General features: G+C 41.8%; 1 protein-coding gene across 4 annotated transcripts in view; it reads right to left on the bottom strand.

Annotated features, from left to right (window-relative positions):
• The window catches only part of XPC (XPC complex subunit, DNA damage recognition and repair factor), a 57371-nt gene that overhangs the window by 29764 nt on the left and 12472 nt on the right, over positions 1-15135 (bottom strand). For all 4 annotated transcript variants that reach the window (XR_011647566.1, XM_071212240.1, XM_004469160.3 and 1 more), the window contains 4 exons: positions 13323-13446; positions 12333-12417; positions 10591-10748; positions 10042-10162 (listed from right to left, as the gene is read on the bottom strand). Coding sequence is in view for 3 of the 4 variants with exons in the window: in XM_004469160.3 (XP_004469217.1) it covers positions 10042-10162; positions 10591-10748; positions 12333-12417; positions 13323-13446 (488 nt within the window). In the remaining variant the exon portion in view is untranslated. The remainder of the gene's footprint in view (positions 1-10041; positions 10163-10590; positions 10749-12332; positions 12418-13322; positions 13447-15135) is intronic.

The raw sequence follows: 15135 nt of genomic DNA, 5'->3' as shown, positions 1-15135 counted from the left end.
CTAGATAAATGGAAGGACTGGAAGATTAAATATGGTTAAGATGTCAATTCTACCCAACCTGAAGCTAGCTAATAAAACAGAGAATCAATAGATGGATCTGCAACCTGACAGAGAGTCCAATAACTCCCAAGATAGCTGCTGGAAGACCCTTACCAAGAGTCTGCCTTTCAGAACAAAGACTTCCCCTGGAAGCCAGGAGAAGCCCCGGATATTCCCCAAGGACTTTATCATTGGGCCTTCATGGGGGACTGATGGGTGGGGCAATCAATCAAAACAGCAAACAGCTGGAACCCCTTCCTGGCCATTAACAAAGGGGTAGAATAACAGTTCAAAAAGCAGACACAAGGCCTGAATTCGCTCCCTCGCCTTTGGACCTCTGTTCCTGCCTTCTGTGCCCTGCTCTCACCGTTTTTCCTCTGCCATGTGGCCACTCGAGTAAAACCTGGGCATTTATAATCTATAATGGGGAATTGTAGTCTGTAAATCAGCCCTCTTTATCACTTTTCAGCCCCTTTCTCTCTACCTGGGACCCCTGATCTGTTATTTTCTCCCATTTCTCATCCCTCCCTGTCTGAATAAATTATTGGCCAACTCACCTGATGTGCTCTTGAAATTCATTTCTGCAGCATAGTCAAGAACCTAGACAAAATCCAGTAACAAAACTGATTTACAGATTCAACACAATGCCAATTAAAATCAAAACAGCCTTTATTTGCACAAATGGAAAAGTCAATTATCAAATTTATTTCGAAGGGCAAGGGATCCCAAATAGCCAAAAATGTCAAAAAGAAAAAGAAGAATGAAGTTGAAAGACTCTCACTTCCAGACTTTAAACCATATTAGTTAGCTACAGAGGTAAAAGCAGCATGGTACTGGCAAAAAGATAGACATATTGACCAATGGAACTGAACTGAGAACTCAGAAACACACCCTCACATCTATGGTTAAGAGAGTCTTTTTACTAATTTTTTTAAATGGTATTTCCCTGACCCTGAGATGGCTCCCTCATATTTGCTCATCGCTTTTGCTCATTGTTTGCACTAGTTATCTGTTTGTTTCTTCCTTCAGAAACACCAGGAACCGAACCAGTGACCTCCCATGTGGGAGATGGGCGCTCAACTGCTTGAGCAGCATCAGCTTCCTGCTCATTTGTTTTTGCTCATGTCTGCTCATTGTTTGTTTGTCTTCTTTAGAAGGTACCAGGACCTGAACCTGGGACCTCCCACGTGGGAGTTGGGCACTCAACTGCTTAAGCCACATCTGCTCCCCATCAAGCGATTTTCCACAAGGCTGTCAAGCCCACTTAGCTGGGCCAGAATAGTCTATTCAGCTAATGGTGCTGGGAGAACTAGATATCCATTTTCAAAAGAAAGAAAGATGACCCTTATCTTACACCTATACAAAAATTAAATCAAAATGGATCAAGGACCTAAACATAAAATATACAACTATAAAACTCCTAGAGGAAAACGTAGGAAACCATCTTCAAGATCTTGTGGTTGGTGTTAGTTTCTTAAATATTACACCCACTGCACAAGCAACAAAAGAAAAAAATAGATAAATGGGACCTCCTCAAAATTAAACACTTTTTTTCTTCAAAACACTGTCAAGAAGGTAAAATGGCAGTCTACTCAATGGAAGAAAATCTTTGGAAACTACATACCTAATAAAGGTTTGATATCCATGTTATATAAAGAAATTATACAACTCAACAATAAAAAGAGAAGCAACCCAATTTTTAAAAAATGGCCAAAAGACTTGAGTAGACATTTCTCCAAAGAGAAAACACAAATGACCAAAAAGCACATGAAAAAAATGCTCAACATCATTAGCTATTAGGGTAATGAAGATCAAAACTTCAATGAGATACCATTTCACACCTTACAGAATGGACATTATTTTTAAAAAAAGATGGAGTGCAGAATGATACAGCTACTGTGAAGGACTATTTGACAGTTCCTAAAGAAGTTGAATATGCATTTGCCACATGACCCTGCAATACCACTACTGGAGCAGTGACACAAATAGCTATCTGCACACCTATGTTCACAGTGGCATTATTCACGATTGCCAAGAGTTAGAAACAACTTTTATTGTTCATATATTGTATTAGTCAGCCAAAGGGGTGCTGATGCAAAATACCAGAAATTGGTTGGTTTTATAAAGGGTATTTATTTGGGGTAGGAGCTTACAGATACCAGGCCATAAAGCATAAGTTACTTCCCTCACCAAAGTCTATTTTCACATGTTGGAGCAAGATGGCTGCCAACGCCTGCGAGGGTTCAGGCTTCTTGGGTTTCTCCCTTCCAGGGTCTTGCTTCTCTCTGGGTTGAGAGTTCCTCTCCTCCTGGGGCTGGCTTCTTTTTCCTGTCTGCTTACTCTGTGGGGCTCCAGCTTAAGGCTTCAGCATCAAACTCCAACATCAAAAACCCTCAACTCTGTCCCATGCCACGTCTTTTATGCCCTAATGACATGGCCCAAACAAAGTCCTAATCATAACTTAATCATGCCCAGGTACAGACCAGATTGCAAACATAATCCAATATCTATTTTTGGAATTCATAACTATATCAAACTACTACATAATACCCTCTGAATTCCAAAAAGACATTATAATATTCAAATAAACCTTAAATCAGTAACAATGCAAGTACTAAATCATATCACAATCAATTTAGAGAAATACATTTTGTCTTGGGGCAAAATCTCATCGGCTATACACCTCTGAAACTTACAAAAAAATTTAACTGTTTCCAATATACAACTTGACAAAGGATACATTATAATGAGAAACTGGGAGGGAAACATGAGTCATGGGTCCTCTATAGTTCAGTAAACCTGAAGGGCATCCTCTGTTCGATTTCAATGTTTGAAAGTTGTTCTTAAGATGATGGTTTCTTCTTTCCCCACCCCACCTTGTGGCTTTTTGCTTGCTGTCTGCTCTCTGTGTCCATTCACTGTATGTTCTTCTGTGTCTGTATTTATTTATTTTATTTTCCCTCCACCCTTGCGGCTACCTTGCTGTCTGCTGTGGACACGGTCTTCTGAGTTTTTGCCTGTCTTCCTTTTTTGTTGTTATTGTGTCACCCTGCTGAGTGGGCTCTCCATGGCGCTTGTGGGCCAGGCAGTGCTCCGTGGTGTCTGCGGGCCGGGCGGCTCTCCACAGCGTGCAGGCGAGCCTGCCTTCTTAAGGAGGCCCTTAAGAACCCAGGGCCTCCCATATGGTAGACAGGAGCCCAACTGATTGAGCCACAGCCACTTCCCTGATGGTGTCTTCTTCCTGGTGCTTTACGGGAACCCATACTTTTGACCAAGCTCTAGGCCTCACCGTGCAAGAGTGTTGGGGTGATTGACACACCTTACCCAATCTTTAGTCTAGAGTCTTAACCCCCCCTAGTACAGTGATGTGAAGTCAACATTCCCCCTAGCATTTGGCATACAGGCTCAGCCCACTCAGAGCAATGAGTTGACCACCTGGCCTTTCCTAGCCTTTGGCATGCAGGCTCAAACCACTCAGAGCAACGAGTTGACCATCTGGCCTTTCCTAATCCATGGGGGACATGTCCACCCCTCTCAGACCTGTGGGATGCTGACCTTAACCACCATAATCCTTGGATAATGTGCTCCACCCTCTCTGTACCCCAGGGCAGCAAAACTCTCCCAGAACATCGCGTGGGAACATCCACCCTCTTTAACTGCTGGTTACCTTCTCTGTACACATGGGTGAGGTTCCTCTCTTGGCCCAAAGTGATGTCTTAATTCCAGATCTCAGCTTCCATGGTTTTCCTCTTAAAGTTCTTTCTCCTTCAATCTCTCCTTTCCATGTCCTTTTTATTCCAGGCTGGCAGTGGTTTTGTCCATACAGCTCTCTCAAAAGGCTTTTGGTTTAGCATGCAGGAAGCAGGGGTCCAAACCATCAGATAATAAGATTTTCCACAAGTCTTTCTGAGATAACTGCATCTTCAATCCTGACTTATAAATTCCAAGTTTAGTTAAGTCCTCCAACGGGGCACTTTCACCTGGGAGCTTGATTTCCAGAGGCTTGGAATTTCCGGAATCAGTTTCTGTTTTCTTTGTGCCTGACAGTTCAGTCATCAGCATATCTCTCTCCGCTAGCATTTTGCTATAAGCTGCAAGCAGAAGCCAAGCCACATTCTCCGGGTTTCCTTTGGAATTTTCATCAGCTAAATGCCCAGGCTTGCCATTTTCAAATTTTGCCTTCTATAAAAAACCAGGAGGTAATCTTGCTAAGTTCTCTGCAACATTAAAACATGGATCACCTTTCCTCCAGTTTCCAATAAGTTTCATCATTTACTTCTAAAGCATCATTAAAAGTCTCCTTAGCATCCATATTGCTATCAACGGTCTAGTCAAAGCACTGTAGGTCTTTTCTTCCAAGCATCTCACAATTCCTCCAAAAAATACCCCTTACCAATTTATAAAACCATTCCAGTATTTCAGTAATTACAATAACACTTCCCCACTCCTCAGTAACAAATTCTGTATTAGTCAGCGTTCTCTAGGGAAACAGAATCAACAAGAGATATCTGCCAGTAGTAGGTAGTTTTATAAGAGTCTCTCATGCAGCCATGGGGATGCAAGTCCAGGTTCCGCAGGCAGGCTGCGACCAGGGAGCCCCAATGAAAGTCCAATGAAGGTTCTTGATGAGTTCTGGGAAATGTTGGCTATCTAAAGACGAACTGGGACATTCTCTCCCAATGCTGGAATCACTTCCCCTTTTAAGGCATTTGACCAACTGGATAAAGCATCACTCACTGCTGATGGCAATCTCCCTGACTGAAGTAAATGCAATCAGCTATCTATGATTTACCACTGCAGTAAAGTCAATGGTGACTAAAGTCCATAAATGCCCTTGTATTACAGTTAGCCCAGTGCTTACTTGACCAAACAACTGGGCACAATTACCTGGCCGAGTTGACACAATAGCCTAACCATCACATGTGTGGTCATGGAGGAATGATATACTTCAACAAACTTTTTAAAATGGAAAACACAAAAATAAACATTTAATAAGATTTAATTAATTTTCCAAAAATTAAAATAGTTTACTACTACTTGTAATTTTGATTTGAAATCTTTATATTCGTTAGTTACAACACATTTTGTCTTTTGTCTTTTAATACACAGTTCTGAAAACTTTAGAAGTAAAATAACTTAAATAACATGTGAAAATAATTTTATTTTAAACAAAAATTTAACTTGTATTTGTTAATGAAAAATATTGAAATTGTGTACTAGAATACAATTACAATTTATATTTTTAATCATTTAGGCTAAAATTTGGCAAGCTTTTGGTTTAAAGATGGTAAATATTTTAATTTTTCAAGTCTAGATAATCTCTAGAGCAACTGTTTAAGTCTCCTGTTGTACCTCAAACACACTCAGAAACAATACATAAATGAATGGAATGGTTCTGTTCCAATGAAACTTTTGTTAAACAACAACAACAGTTGGTGGACAGATTTGGTCCATGCCTACAGTGTGCTGACCCCTGATTTAGAACATTACTGTCAACAGAACCCAAAAGATCGGTAAATCTTAATTATGTGAAGCAGGTGTAGCTCAATGGTTGAGTACCTGCTTCGCATATATAAGGTCTTGGGTTCAATCCCTAGTACCTCCTAAAAAAATGCTAATTATATATTGCTTAATAGGTACAGAGTTCCTATTGGGGTGATGAATGTTTTGGAAATGGATGGTGGTAATGGTAGCAGACACACAAAAATAAAATAAAATAATTAAACAAAATATCACTGTGAATATTTGAAATATCCTGTGAAACGCCAGGTGATGATAGGAATAAGACTAAGTATTTTTCCCTTATTTCTTTAGGGGATAAAAGCAGGAAGGTGAAAAAACACCACAGAAATGCAAATTGAGGGATACTCTGCAGTCTGGCTGATAGTATTGTACCAATAATAATTTTTCAGCTTCTGCTTGTACAGCAAGGCACAGAAGCACAGATCTATAAGTTCAGATGACTGACGAGCTGAGTGACTTCTCCACACAGAGAGTTCTCCATCTACAATAATCCCTGCCTTGTCATCACCATGTTACTTCCTAAGAAACCTGTCCATGGGACTTGGCCCAATGGATAGGGCATCCACCTACATGGGAGGTCCGCGGTTCAAACCTCAGGCCTCCTTGACCCGTGTGGAGCCGGCCCATGCACAGTGCTGATGCGCGCAAGGAGTGCCCTGCCACACAGGGGTGTCCCCCACGTAGGGGAGCCCCACGCGCAAGGAGAGCGCCCCATAAGGAGAGCCACCCAGAGCAAAAGAAAGTTCAGCCTGCCCAGGAGTGGCAGCAGCACAAACGGAGAGCTGACGTAGCAAGATGACGCAACAAGAATAGACACAGATTCCTGGTGCCGCTGAGAACAATACAACAATGGAAGCGGACACGGAAGAACACACAGAAAATAGAAAGAGCAGACAACTGGGCGGGGGGAAGGGGAGGAGAGAGAAATAAATCTTTAAAAAAAAAGAAACCTGTCCATGTGTGTTGGTGAGGAAAAAAACAACCAGGTAAAACTGTGTAATTCCATTTTTGCTAGAAACAAAACAAAACATACACACACACACGCATGTATGTACACATATACATACACAAGTACACAGGAAGAGAACCTGGGAGGTCAATACTAAAATATTAACAATGGTTTTCTCTGGGCAGCAATATTATAGCATAATTACTGGCAGGTCAGATATCTGAAGGCCTAATACCTAAAGGTCTTTTTAAACATTTGAGAAAAGAGTCCATCAGTAACTGTATTCTACCATGACTCATATTTATCCATTCTGAATATAAGGATGACAACACAGAACTTCCCTTATGGCAGAGTTGTCTACCATTATTATTATTATTATCACCATAGTTTCAAAGTATAGAAACACGTTCTGAAGGATTTCAGGAAATGGTTGTTAAGTTTCATCGTCCATCTGAAAAAATTGAGACATTTCCTTGGGACTTCTGAACACAATTTTTGAATAATTAAAACATTTCCAGGATATCTGAACAAAAATTATATGCTTCAATAAACCAAATTGTTATAGGACATCAAATTAATAGAAAGGAAAGAATGCAGGCCTTTCGACTCACAGACTCAGTTCACAATCCTAATTCCTCTACTTAACAACTGAGTAACCTCAGGAAACTCTGTAGCTTCTGGAGTCCTCAGGGCCCATTAGGGTTGCTAGGACTAAACAGTTTCTGATCAGCAAGTTTGGCTCTGAACAGCCTTCCCTGAGGGAGAATTCTCCCAGACACTGCTTCTATCCTGCCAGCAGGCAAGGTTCCAGTGAACACATTCTCTTCTGGGTCTGAGTGGAGAGGTCTGCCGAAGATCATCACCTGCTGGCAGACCAGAAAAGTGCACACAAAGAAAGAAAAACTAAATGAAAGAGGCTCTTTGGTACCTTTATTGCTCCCCTCCCCAAGGCCCCTGGAAACTGGTCTGTACCCCATTACTGAGTACATGGCCCTGGTTTGAGCAGTTAAACAAGAACAATGCTGAAGACCTAGAGCGAGTTGAACCAAGAATGAAAAAACAGTGATAAATACACCCATACAACACCAAATCCCTACACAAAAGAGAAAGTGACCATCAGAGTAAACTCATAGATCATAATCAGATGCCTAGACATCAGCAAAGAAATTAAAAGCCACACCAAGAAAATGGAAGATATGGCTCAGGCAGAGGAACAAATGAAAGCTCCAAATGAGACAGGATTTGAAACAATTCATCAATGATATTCATACAAATTTTCTAAATCAAATCAAGAAGCTGAAGGACAACATGACTAAAGAGGATATTAAGAAGACACCGGGGAAGGCAGATGTGGCTCCAGTGACCATATGGGAGGCCCCAGGTTTGATGCCCAGGGCCTCCTGGTGAAGCCAAGCTGGCCTGCGTCACAACAGAGAGCTGATGGCCTGTGCTGCCACCACAGTAAGCTGATGGCCCATGCCACTGCCACAGCGGGCTGATAGCCCGTGCCAACGTCGGGAATCTGATGTCAGACAGTGAGTGCAAACAACAAGGGGGGGGGAATAAATAAGTGAAATAAAATAATAAATCTTAAAAAAAAAAAAAGACACATAAAGAAGAATTTGAAAACTTGAATAGAAAAATAACAGAGCTTATGGGAAAAAAAGACACAATAGGTGAGATTCAAAATACATTAGAGGCATACAATAGCAGATTTGTAATCACAGAAGAAAGAACCAGCAATATAAAATACAGAACAGCTGAAATTGAAAAGAAAGAAGAACAGAGAAGAATGGACAAAACTGAGCAGGGGTTCAGGGAGTTTGAATAATAGCATGAAGCACTACAATATTTGCATTATGGGAGTTCCAGAAGAGTATATGAGGAAATTAACGGCCACATGTTGCCCAACTCTCATGAAAGACATGGATATACATGTCCGAAAAGCACAGTGGACTCCAATCAGAGTAAATCCAAATAGATCTACTCCAAAACACATACTATTCAGAATACCAAAAATGCCAGATATAAACAGTAAATTCTGAAATTAGCAAAGGAAAAGCAAAACATCACATATAATGATGCCCAATTAGACTTAGTGAAGATTTCTCATCAGAAACCACAGAGGGAAGCAGATGTGGCTAAAGCGGTTGGGCACCCATCTACCGTATGACAGGTCAAGGGTTCGATTCCCGAGGCCTCCTGGTGAAGGCGAGCTGGCCCAAGTGGAGAGTTGGCCCACTTGAGTGCTGGCCCATACAGTGAGCTGGCCCAGGGAGAGTGCTGGCCTGCGCAGAACTGCTGGTGCAGCAAGAGGACACAACAAAAAGAGACACAGAGGAGAGACAATAAGAGATGCAGCAGAGTAGGGAGCTGAGGTGATTGATGCAAGAGACTGAGCACCTCTCTTCCATTCCAGAAGGTCCCAGGATCGGTTCCTGGTGCCGCCTAAAGAGAAGACAAGCAGACCCAGAAGAATGCATAGCAAATGGACACAGAAAGCAGACAACAACCAGCACCAGGGGGGGAGGACAGTAAATAAATCTTAAAAATAAAACCAAAACCATAGAGGTGTGAAGACTGTGGTATGGTATAATTAAGATACAAAGGAGAAAAACTACCAAGAATTTTTTATCCAGCAAGACTATCTTTCAAATATAAAGATGAGTTTAAAATATTCACAGATAAACAGAAACTAAAAGAATTCCTAAACAAGAATCCAGCTCTGTAGGATGCTCTCAAGGGAGTTCAGCCTGAAAATACAGGAGAGATTTGAAGGAGAGTGGAAAAATGAAGACTATCAGAGAGAATAACCAAAAGGGTAAAAAAGACAAAAACAAGATATGACATATGAAAGCCAAAGGATAAAATGGTTGCAGTAAGGAATGCCTTTATAGTAATAACATGAAATGTTCTTGGATTAAACTCCCCAATCAAAAGACAGGCTGACAGAATAGATTTTAAAAAACAAACATGAGCGATCCATATGCTGTCTGCTTTAGCCTTAGACTGAAGGATAAAAATAGGCTGAAAGTGAAAGGCTGGAATATGATATTTCACGCAAACAGTAAGTGAAAAAGAACAGGGGTAGCTATACTAATATTGGACAAAACAGACTTTAAATGCAAAAAAGTTATAACAGATGCAGATAGGAAGGAGTAACAGTCATAAATTATCTATGCACCTAATCAGGGTGCCCCAAAATACATGAGGCAAACTCAGGCAAAACTGAAGAATATATTAATAACTCTGATCAACGGTTTAAAAAAAAAGGAAGTATGTTAAGTGAAAGAAACCCCTACTAAGGTATAGGGGCTTTTTGGTTTTTGTTGTTGGTTTTTTCTTTTTTTTTTTTGAATAATGAAAATGCTCTAATACTGACTGAAGTGATGAATGTACAACTCTGCAATTATACTGATTATACACTTTAGATGGACTGTCCAGTTTATGAATACACTAATTCATATTGAATATGAAGTCAATAAAATTGATTAAAAAAAAACAACAATGCTACCAGCAGAAACACTTACATGGACCAACTCTTCGTCATCTCGTGCAGAGTAAATGGCAAATCTCCTCTCCAGTGTGGTCTGCAGGCTATCTTGCTCATTGACTGAAATATCGGCATTAACTGTAAATGTTCCAATGAACCTGGAAAGAAAGAAGGCACTCCTTGGTGTCAGGGTCTGCCCTTTTACAGCAAAGACGATCAAAAGGGGGTATGAGTCGTGAGAGGGCCTGCCTCTGTTCTACTCTTCACACCCTGTCTGGCTAACTCCCACACATCCCTGAAGACCCAACTCGGACCTCACCACCTTGGGGAGCCTTCCCAGACCCCCAACTGAGATCAGACTCCTCATCACAGGACTCTGTAATTACTCAGGTGTATCTGTCTCCCTGCCCAGCCTGGGTACTCTTCTAGGGCAGGGATCACACCTGACATTTCTCTATCCCAGTGCTGTGCACATGGCCTGGCACATGCTATCATCTTGGGATGTCTGCAGAATCAGTCCAAACCATCCTTTGAGAGAAACACAAATCCCACCCATAGGCCCTGCAGGACAGGGTGAAGGGCATACCATTTCAGCAGGTTTGAGAGGTAGGCAATATCCATGTCCCTAGGCAGTACTTTGGTAAAGTGAGTTGGGATGATGGAGAGGGCAATAGCGTGCAGCCCAGGCTGGCTGCAGACACGGTTTCGATAGAAGCCATTTGCTAGCAGGCACAGAAGGTGGACCTAAAAGGAAGGGGAAGGTAGGGAAACAGGCTGAAACCAGCAGAGATTTGGGCTGCCAAAGTACAAGACATTTTCTATGATACAGGAAAGTAAAAACACCAATATTGGCCACTTTCCACGACTGGTTTCCATTCCCTCTTCTTTGCTCCAAAGACTCATTCTCCTGAAGAAACAGTTGGCTCAAGTTTTGAAACATAAACTTTGTATTTTGTTTTTTTAAGAAGCCTTGTCAATTACAGATACATACTGAAGGATTTATGAATGAAAGCTACAATGTCTGGAATCTGCCCCCAAAAGACCAGGAGCAAAAGTGAGTGGGAGCACAGATGAACAAGACTGCTAGAGAGCTGTAAATGTCAAGGCCAAGAGACGGGAACAGGGAATTCACTATACTGCTCTCTGACCCCAAACTCTTCAGCTGCTGACCCCACATCTCTGTCCCCTCATCTCATCTCCCATACCACCCTCACCAACCTACTGGTTTTCCCTTCGCTCACACAGCTTTTCATCATTTCCCCTTCAAAATTTGTCTCCCTTCTCTCCCAATTTTTTTTTCTCAATGGCACCTCTCCTTTCCCCTCACTTAGGCTTCCAATCGTGGAGCCATCTTGATCCTTTCCTTTCTTTCCTCTCCAGTACCCCCCAAGAGATAAAAGGAACATCTCACAAATTCATTTAATCCTCCAAGGCCTAGGCAAGGCGGGCAACCCTCAGGCTCACCCACCCTCTCTAACCTCATAGTGCTTGCTATCCACTCATCACTTCACCTCTAGGTTTCTGCTGCAGCTGCAGACCTAGAGTGTCTCTTTGTCTGCCCCACACACTCCTATCCCATCATCACCCTCCGTGGCTCCCCACTGCCCAACAAAGGAAAATCAGAGACCTCCCTTCCCTCCCTCCCCACTGGCCTCGAGCACTTACACCGTCCACAGAGCCATGCAGCCTGACATCCTCCCACTCCCTCCACACCTTGGCTGGAGCAGAACCCCCAGCCCTCCATCCTCTCTCCATTTCTCCAAGCTGTCCTCTCTCCCAGACCCAGCTCCAACCCTGTTTCTGCTACTCAATTCTCTACTCCTTCACTGTTCGAAGCACGTGGTCTTGAGTATCTCTGTTTTGAGGTCTTTCTTCTTTCATCTATCGAATCACAAACTCCTTACTGGTAGGAAGCCAGCCCCACAATGGCTAGCACCTTTCTAGGTCTACATGTTTCAATAACCACCACAGTGACTTTAGATGAGATCAGAATTAAAGTGATTAAACGAGCTGAAAGAAGAAATGAAAAAAAAAAGTACATATTATTTAGCCCCTACTATGTGCCAGGCAGTATGTGCGTAACGTGGTATTTTCCTTCATCCTCACGACCACCCTACTAGGTACATACTATGATTATATCCACTTTGTGAATGACAAAATTAAGGCTCAGAGAGAACAAGACACCTGCCCAAGGCCTGCTAGTTTTAACTAGCAGAGCCAAAAATAAAACCTACATTTGACGGATTGAAGTACCCAAGTTCTTTCTACCATACTTCACTGCTTTGTCAAAGAGAAATACTGTTCTTTCCCTTCACTCCTTGCCCTTACCTTGTGTGTGCCTTCGTGGACTTCTTTGTTGAACCGTTTCATTATCCTCCGAAGATATGTCTCAAATTCCATTTTTATCTTTTCACTGCAATGTATATTTAAAAACCAGGCAAAGAAATGGGAAGTTGAAACCAGCTCTTTTCTTGCTACTCAAGCAAATCTGTAAGCTCACTATTTTCTGCATGTGACTTGCCCTTCTCAACTCCAAACCTCAGCTCAAGACATTCTCTACCTAGACTGCCCTCCTCTCATCCAGCCCCCAATCATTCCTAGAGAACATCTCAGAACTCACTCCCTCTAAGAAGTCTGCTCTCATCTGACTACTAGTTTCCTCCCTAGCAACTCCTCCCAGTATGCTAAATTATTATGTACTCATCTGCATGATGCTATTCTGTGTAAACTTTCTTTCATGTCTCTGTTCTGTGCATCTTTAAGAAAACTTGAGGCTTCTTGAATGGCTTCTATCATCTCCCTCCTCTGTACGTAATGATGGGCTCAGTACATGGATTATCTGCCAGGTGCTAGACTCCATTGTCCCAAGCCACCAGAGGCTCTGGAGGTAATGGGAATGGAATGGGGACTCCCTAACTCTTGGGGCATTGCCTCAAGTCCTGCACTGAGATGAGGTGAGAAAAGCATGAGTGTTGAGTCACATGGACATGGATTTCTATCTAAGCTCTTCCACTTATGGCTGAATTACTCCAAGAAAGTCCCTTACCTTTCTGACTCTCTGGGCCCTCGTTTGTAATCCTTTTGGAAGGATTAAATGCCAGATAAATGACCTATAGCCCCCTATCTCCTGTCCCAGCCAGGACGTGAAGGTTTCTTACACAAGTGTTAAAACCAAACCCAAGGCTTTCTCACCCAAGGTTCCTGATTACTTCTGAAACTCAGTCCTGGGACCTTATGTGTTTCTCAAGAACGTTCTTTAAGCAGAAACTACTGCCCATTATATGTGACAGGAACCTAGAAGCAAATACCTAATCTTACCTTCTTTCTCTTGTTTTAGCCTGCTCCGGTGTTTCAATCTCTATCTCCACGGGATTCACAGGCACAACAGATCTGGAGAGGGTTGCACTTTCTCCCACATCACCTGGCACAGGCTCACTAAGTTCTAACAATAATAATTTTTAAAAATCTGTAAGAATAATTATATTAATAACTACAGTTATGGTCCTGAATAAAACTGAGATTCTGCTGAGAAGTAAGGAATGGATGCCAGATAGGCAATCTACAGAGGCCATTACACCTACCATAATTTTTGTTTGTTTGTTCTGAGAAGCTATGACATTCCAGGCACTGTTCTAAATTTTTTTTCAAGGAGGTAAGTAGAATTGAGCCCAGGACCCTGTACATGGGAAACAGGCATTCAATCACTGAACTACATCCACTCCACAATGAGAGTTGGGTTTTCTCATTGTTTATTTGTTTGTTTTTATGAGGTACTGGGGATCAAACCCAGGACCTTGTACTTGGGAAGGAGGCGGTGAACCACTTGAGCTACATCCACTCCCTAAATATTTTAAATTTCTTAATCTTATTTAATCCACAGAACAACACAAATAGTCTTTAGATGAACAAACTGAGGCACAGAGATACTGAGGTGAATTAGATCCAGAGCTCCGCTATCAAGAAGCTAATGTTCATGTGTATGCTTTGTTTGTTTTTTTTTCCTGACTCTAAACTTGTAAACGACGAAGAATGTGTCTTTTCATCTCTTTATCCTTCACGTTGCCCATAAATGCAGCTAAAATAAACTGAATTTGCTGAACTGGACTTAATTTTGAACTTCATTAGCAAAGGCACTTTTAAGAGAGAGCTGGGCCTAGAAGCAATGATACTGCATTGGCAACGAGTATACCTAAGGCCATGATCTTGCTTTCTATCTACCATTCGCTGCTAAAACGAACTAGGGCTTCTTAGAGAAAAAAGGCTGATTATAGGTCTGCAGCAAGAAAAGCATAAGGTGAGCGTGGAACATCTATCAAAACACAAAAATGTTCTTTAAAACTACTGAGGACATATCAAAAGTTTGGTACCTTTTAAGCTAGTTTGGTAGCTAGCTTAAAGGTGTTCTCACTAGTCAAATTTGGGACATCCTAGAGATAAATAATGATGGCTACTGATTATCTGAATTTTTAGCAAATCTCTAAGCCCATAGTTATAATCAAAATAAATGAATGAAAAAAATTAATAAAATTCTTAAAGGGGAAGCTCTTCTTTACACATGAAAATCAACTAAAAAATATATATCAAATGGCAGAATTAGAAAATTAGCATTTCCAATTATCAATATAATAATTTTTGATTCCATCAAGATAATCAATGTATGTTAAGACTATCAAATTAAAAAGTTATTGAGGGCAGCAGACTTGGCCCAGTGGTTAGGGCATCTGTCTACCACATGCAAGGTCCACGGTTCAAACCCCGGGTCTCCTTGACCCATGTGGAGCTGGCCCATGCGCAGTGCTGATGCACACAAGGAGTGCTGTGCCACGCAGGGGTGTCCCCCGCGTAGGGGAGCCCCACGCACAAGAAGTGTGCCCCGTAAGGAGAGCCGCCCAGCATGAAAGAAAGTGCAGCCTGCCTAAGAATGGCGCCACCCACACGGAGAAGTGACACAAGATGACACAACAAAAAGAAACACAGATTCCCATGCTGCTGACAGCAACAGAAGCGGACAAAGAAGACGACGCAGCAAATAGACACAGAGAACAGGCAACCGGGGTGGGGAAGAGAAATAAATAAATAAATTTTTTTTAAGAAAATTTATTGAGGAATAAGATATTCAGAGACTCACGAT

The sequence above is a fragment of the Dasypus novemcinctus genome, chromosome 26 (genome assembly GCF_030445035.2).
Source record: "Dasypus novemcinctus isolate mDasNov1 chromosome 26, mDasNov1.1.hap2, whole genome shotgun sequence".
In the NCBI taxonomy this organism is placed as follows: Eukaryota; Metazoa; Chordata; class Mammalia; order Cingulata; family Dasypodidae; genus Dasypus; species Dasypus novemcinctus.
This window is presented reverse-complemented; position numbering and strand designations above follow the sequence as displayed.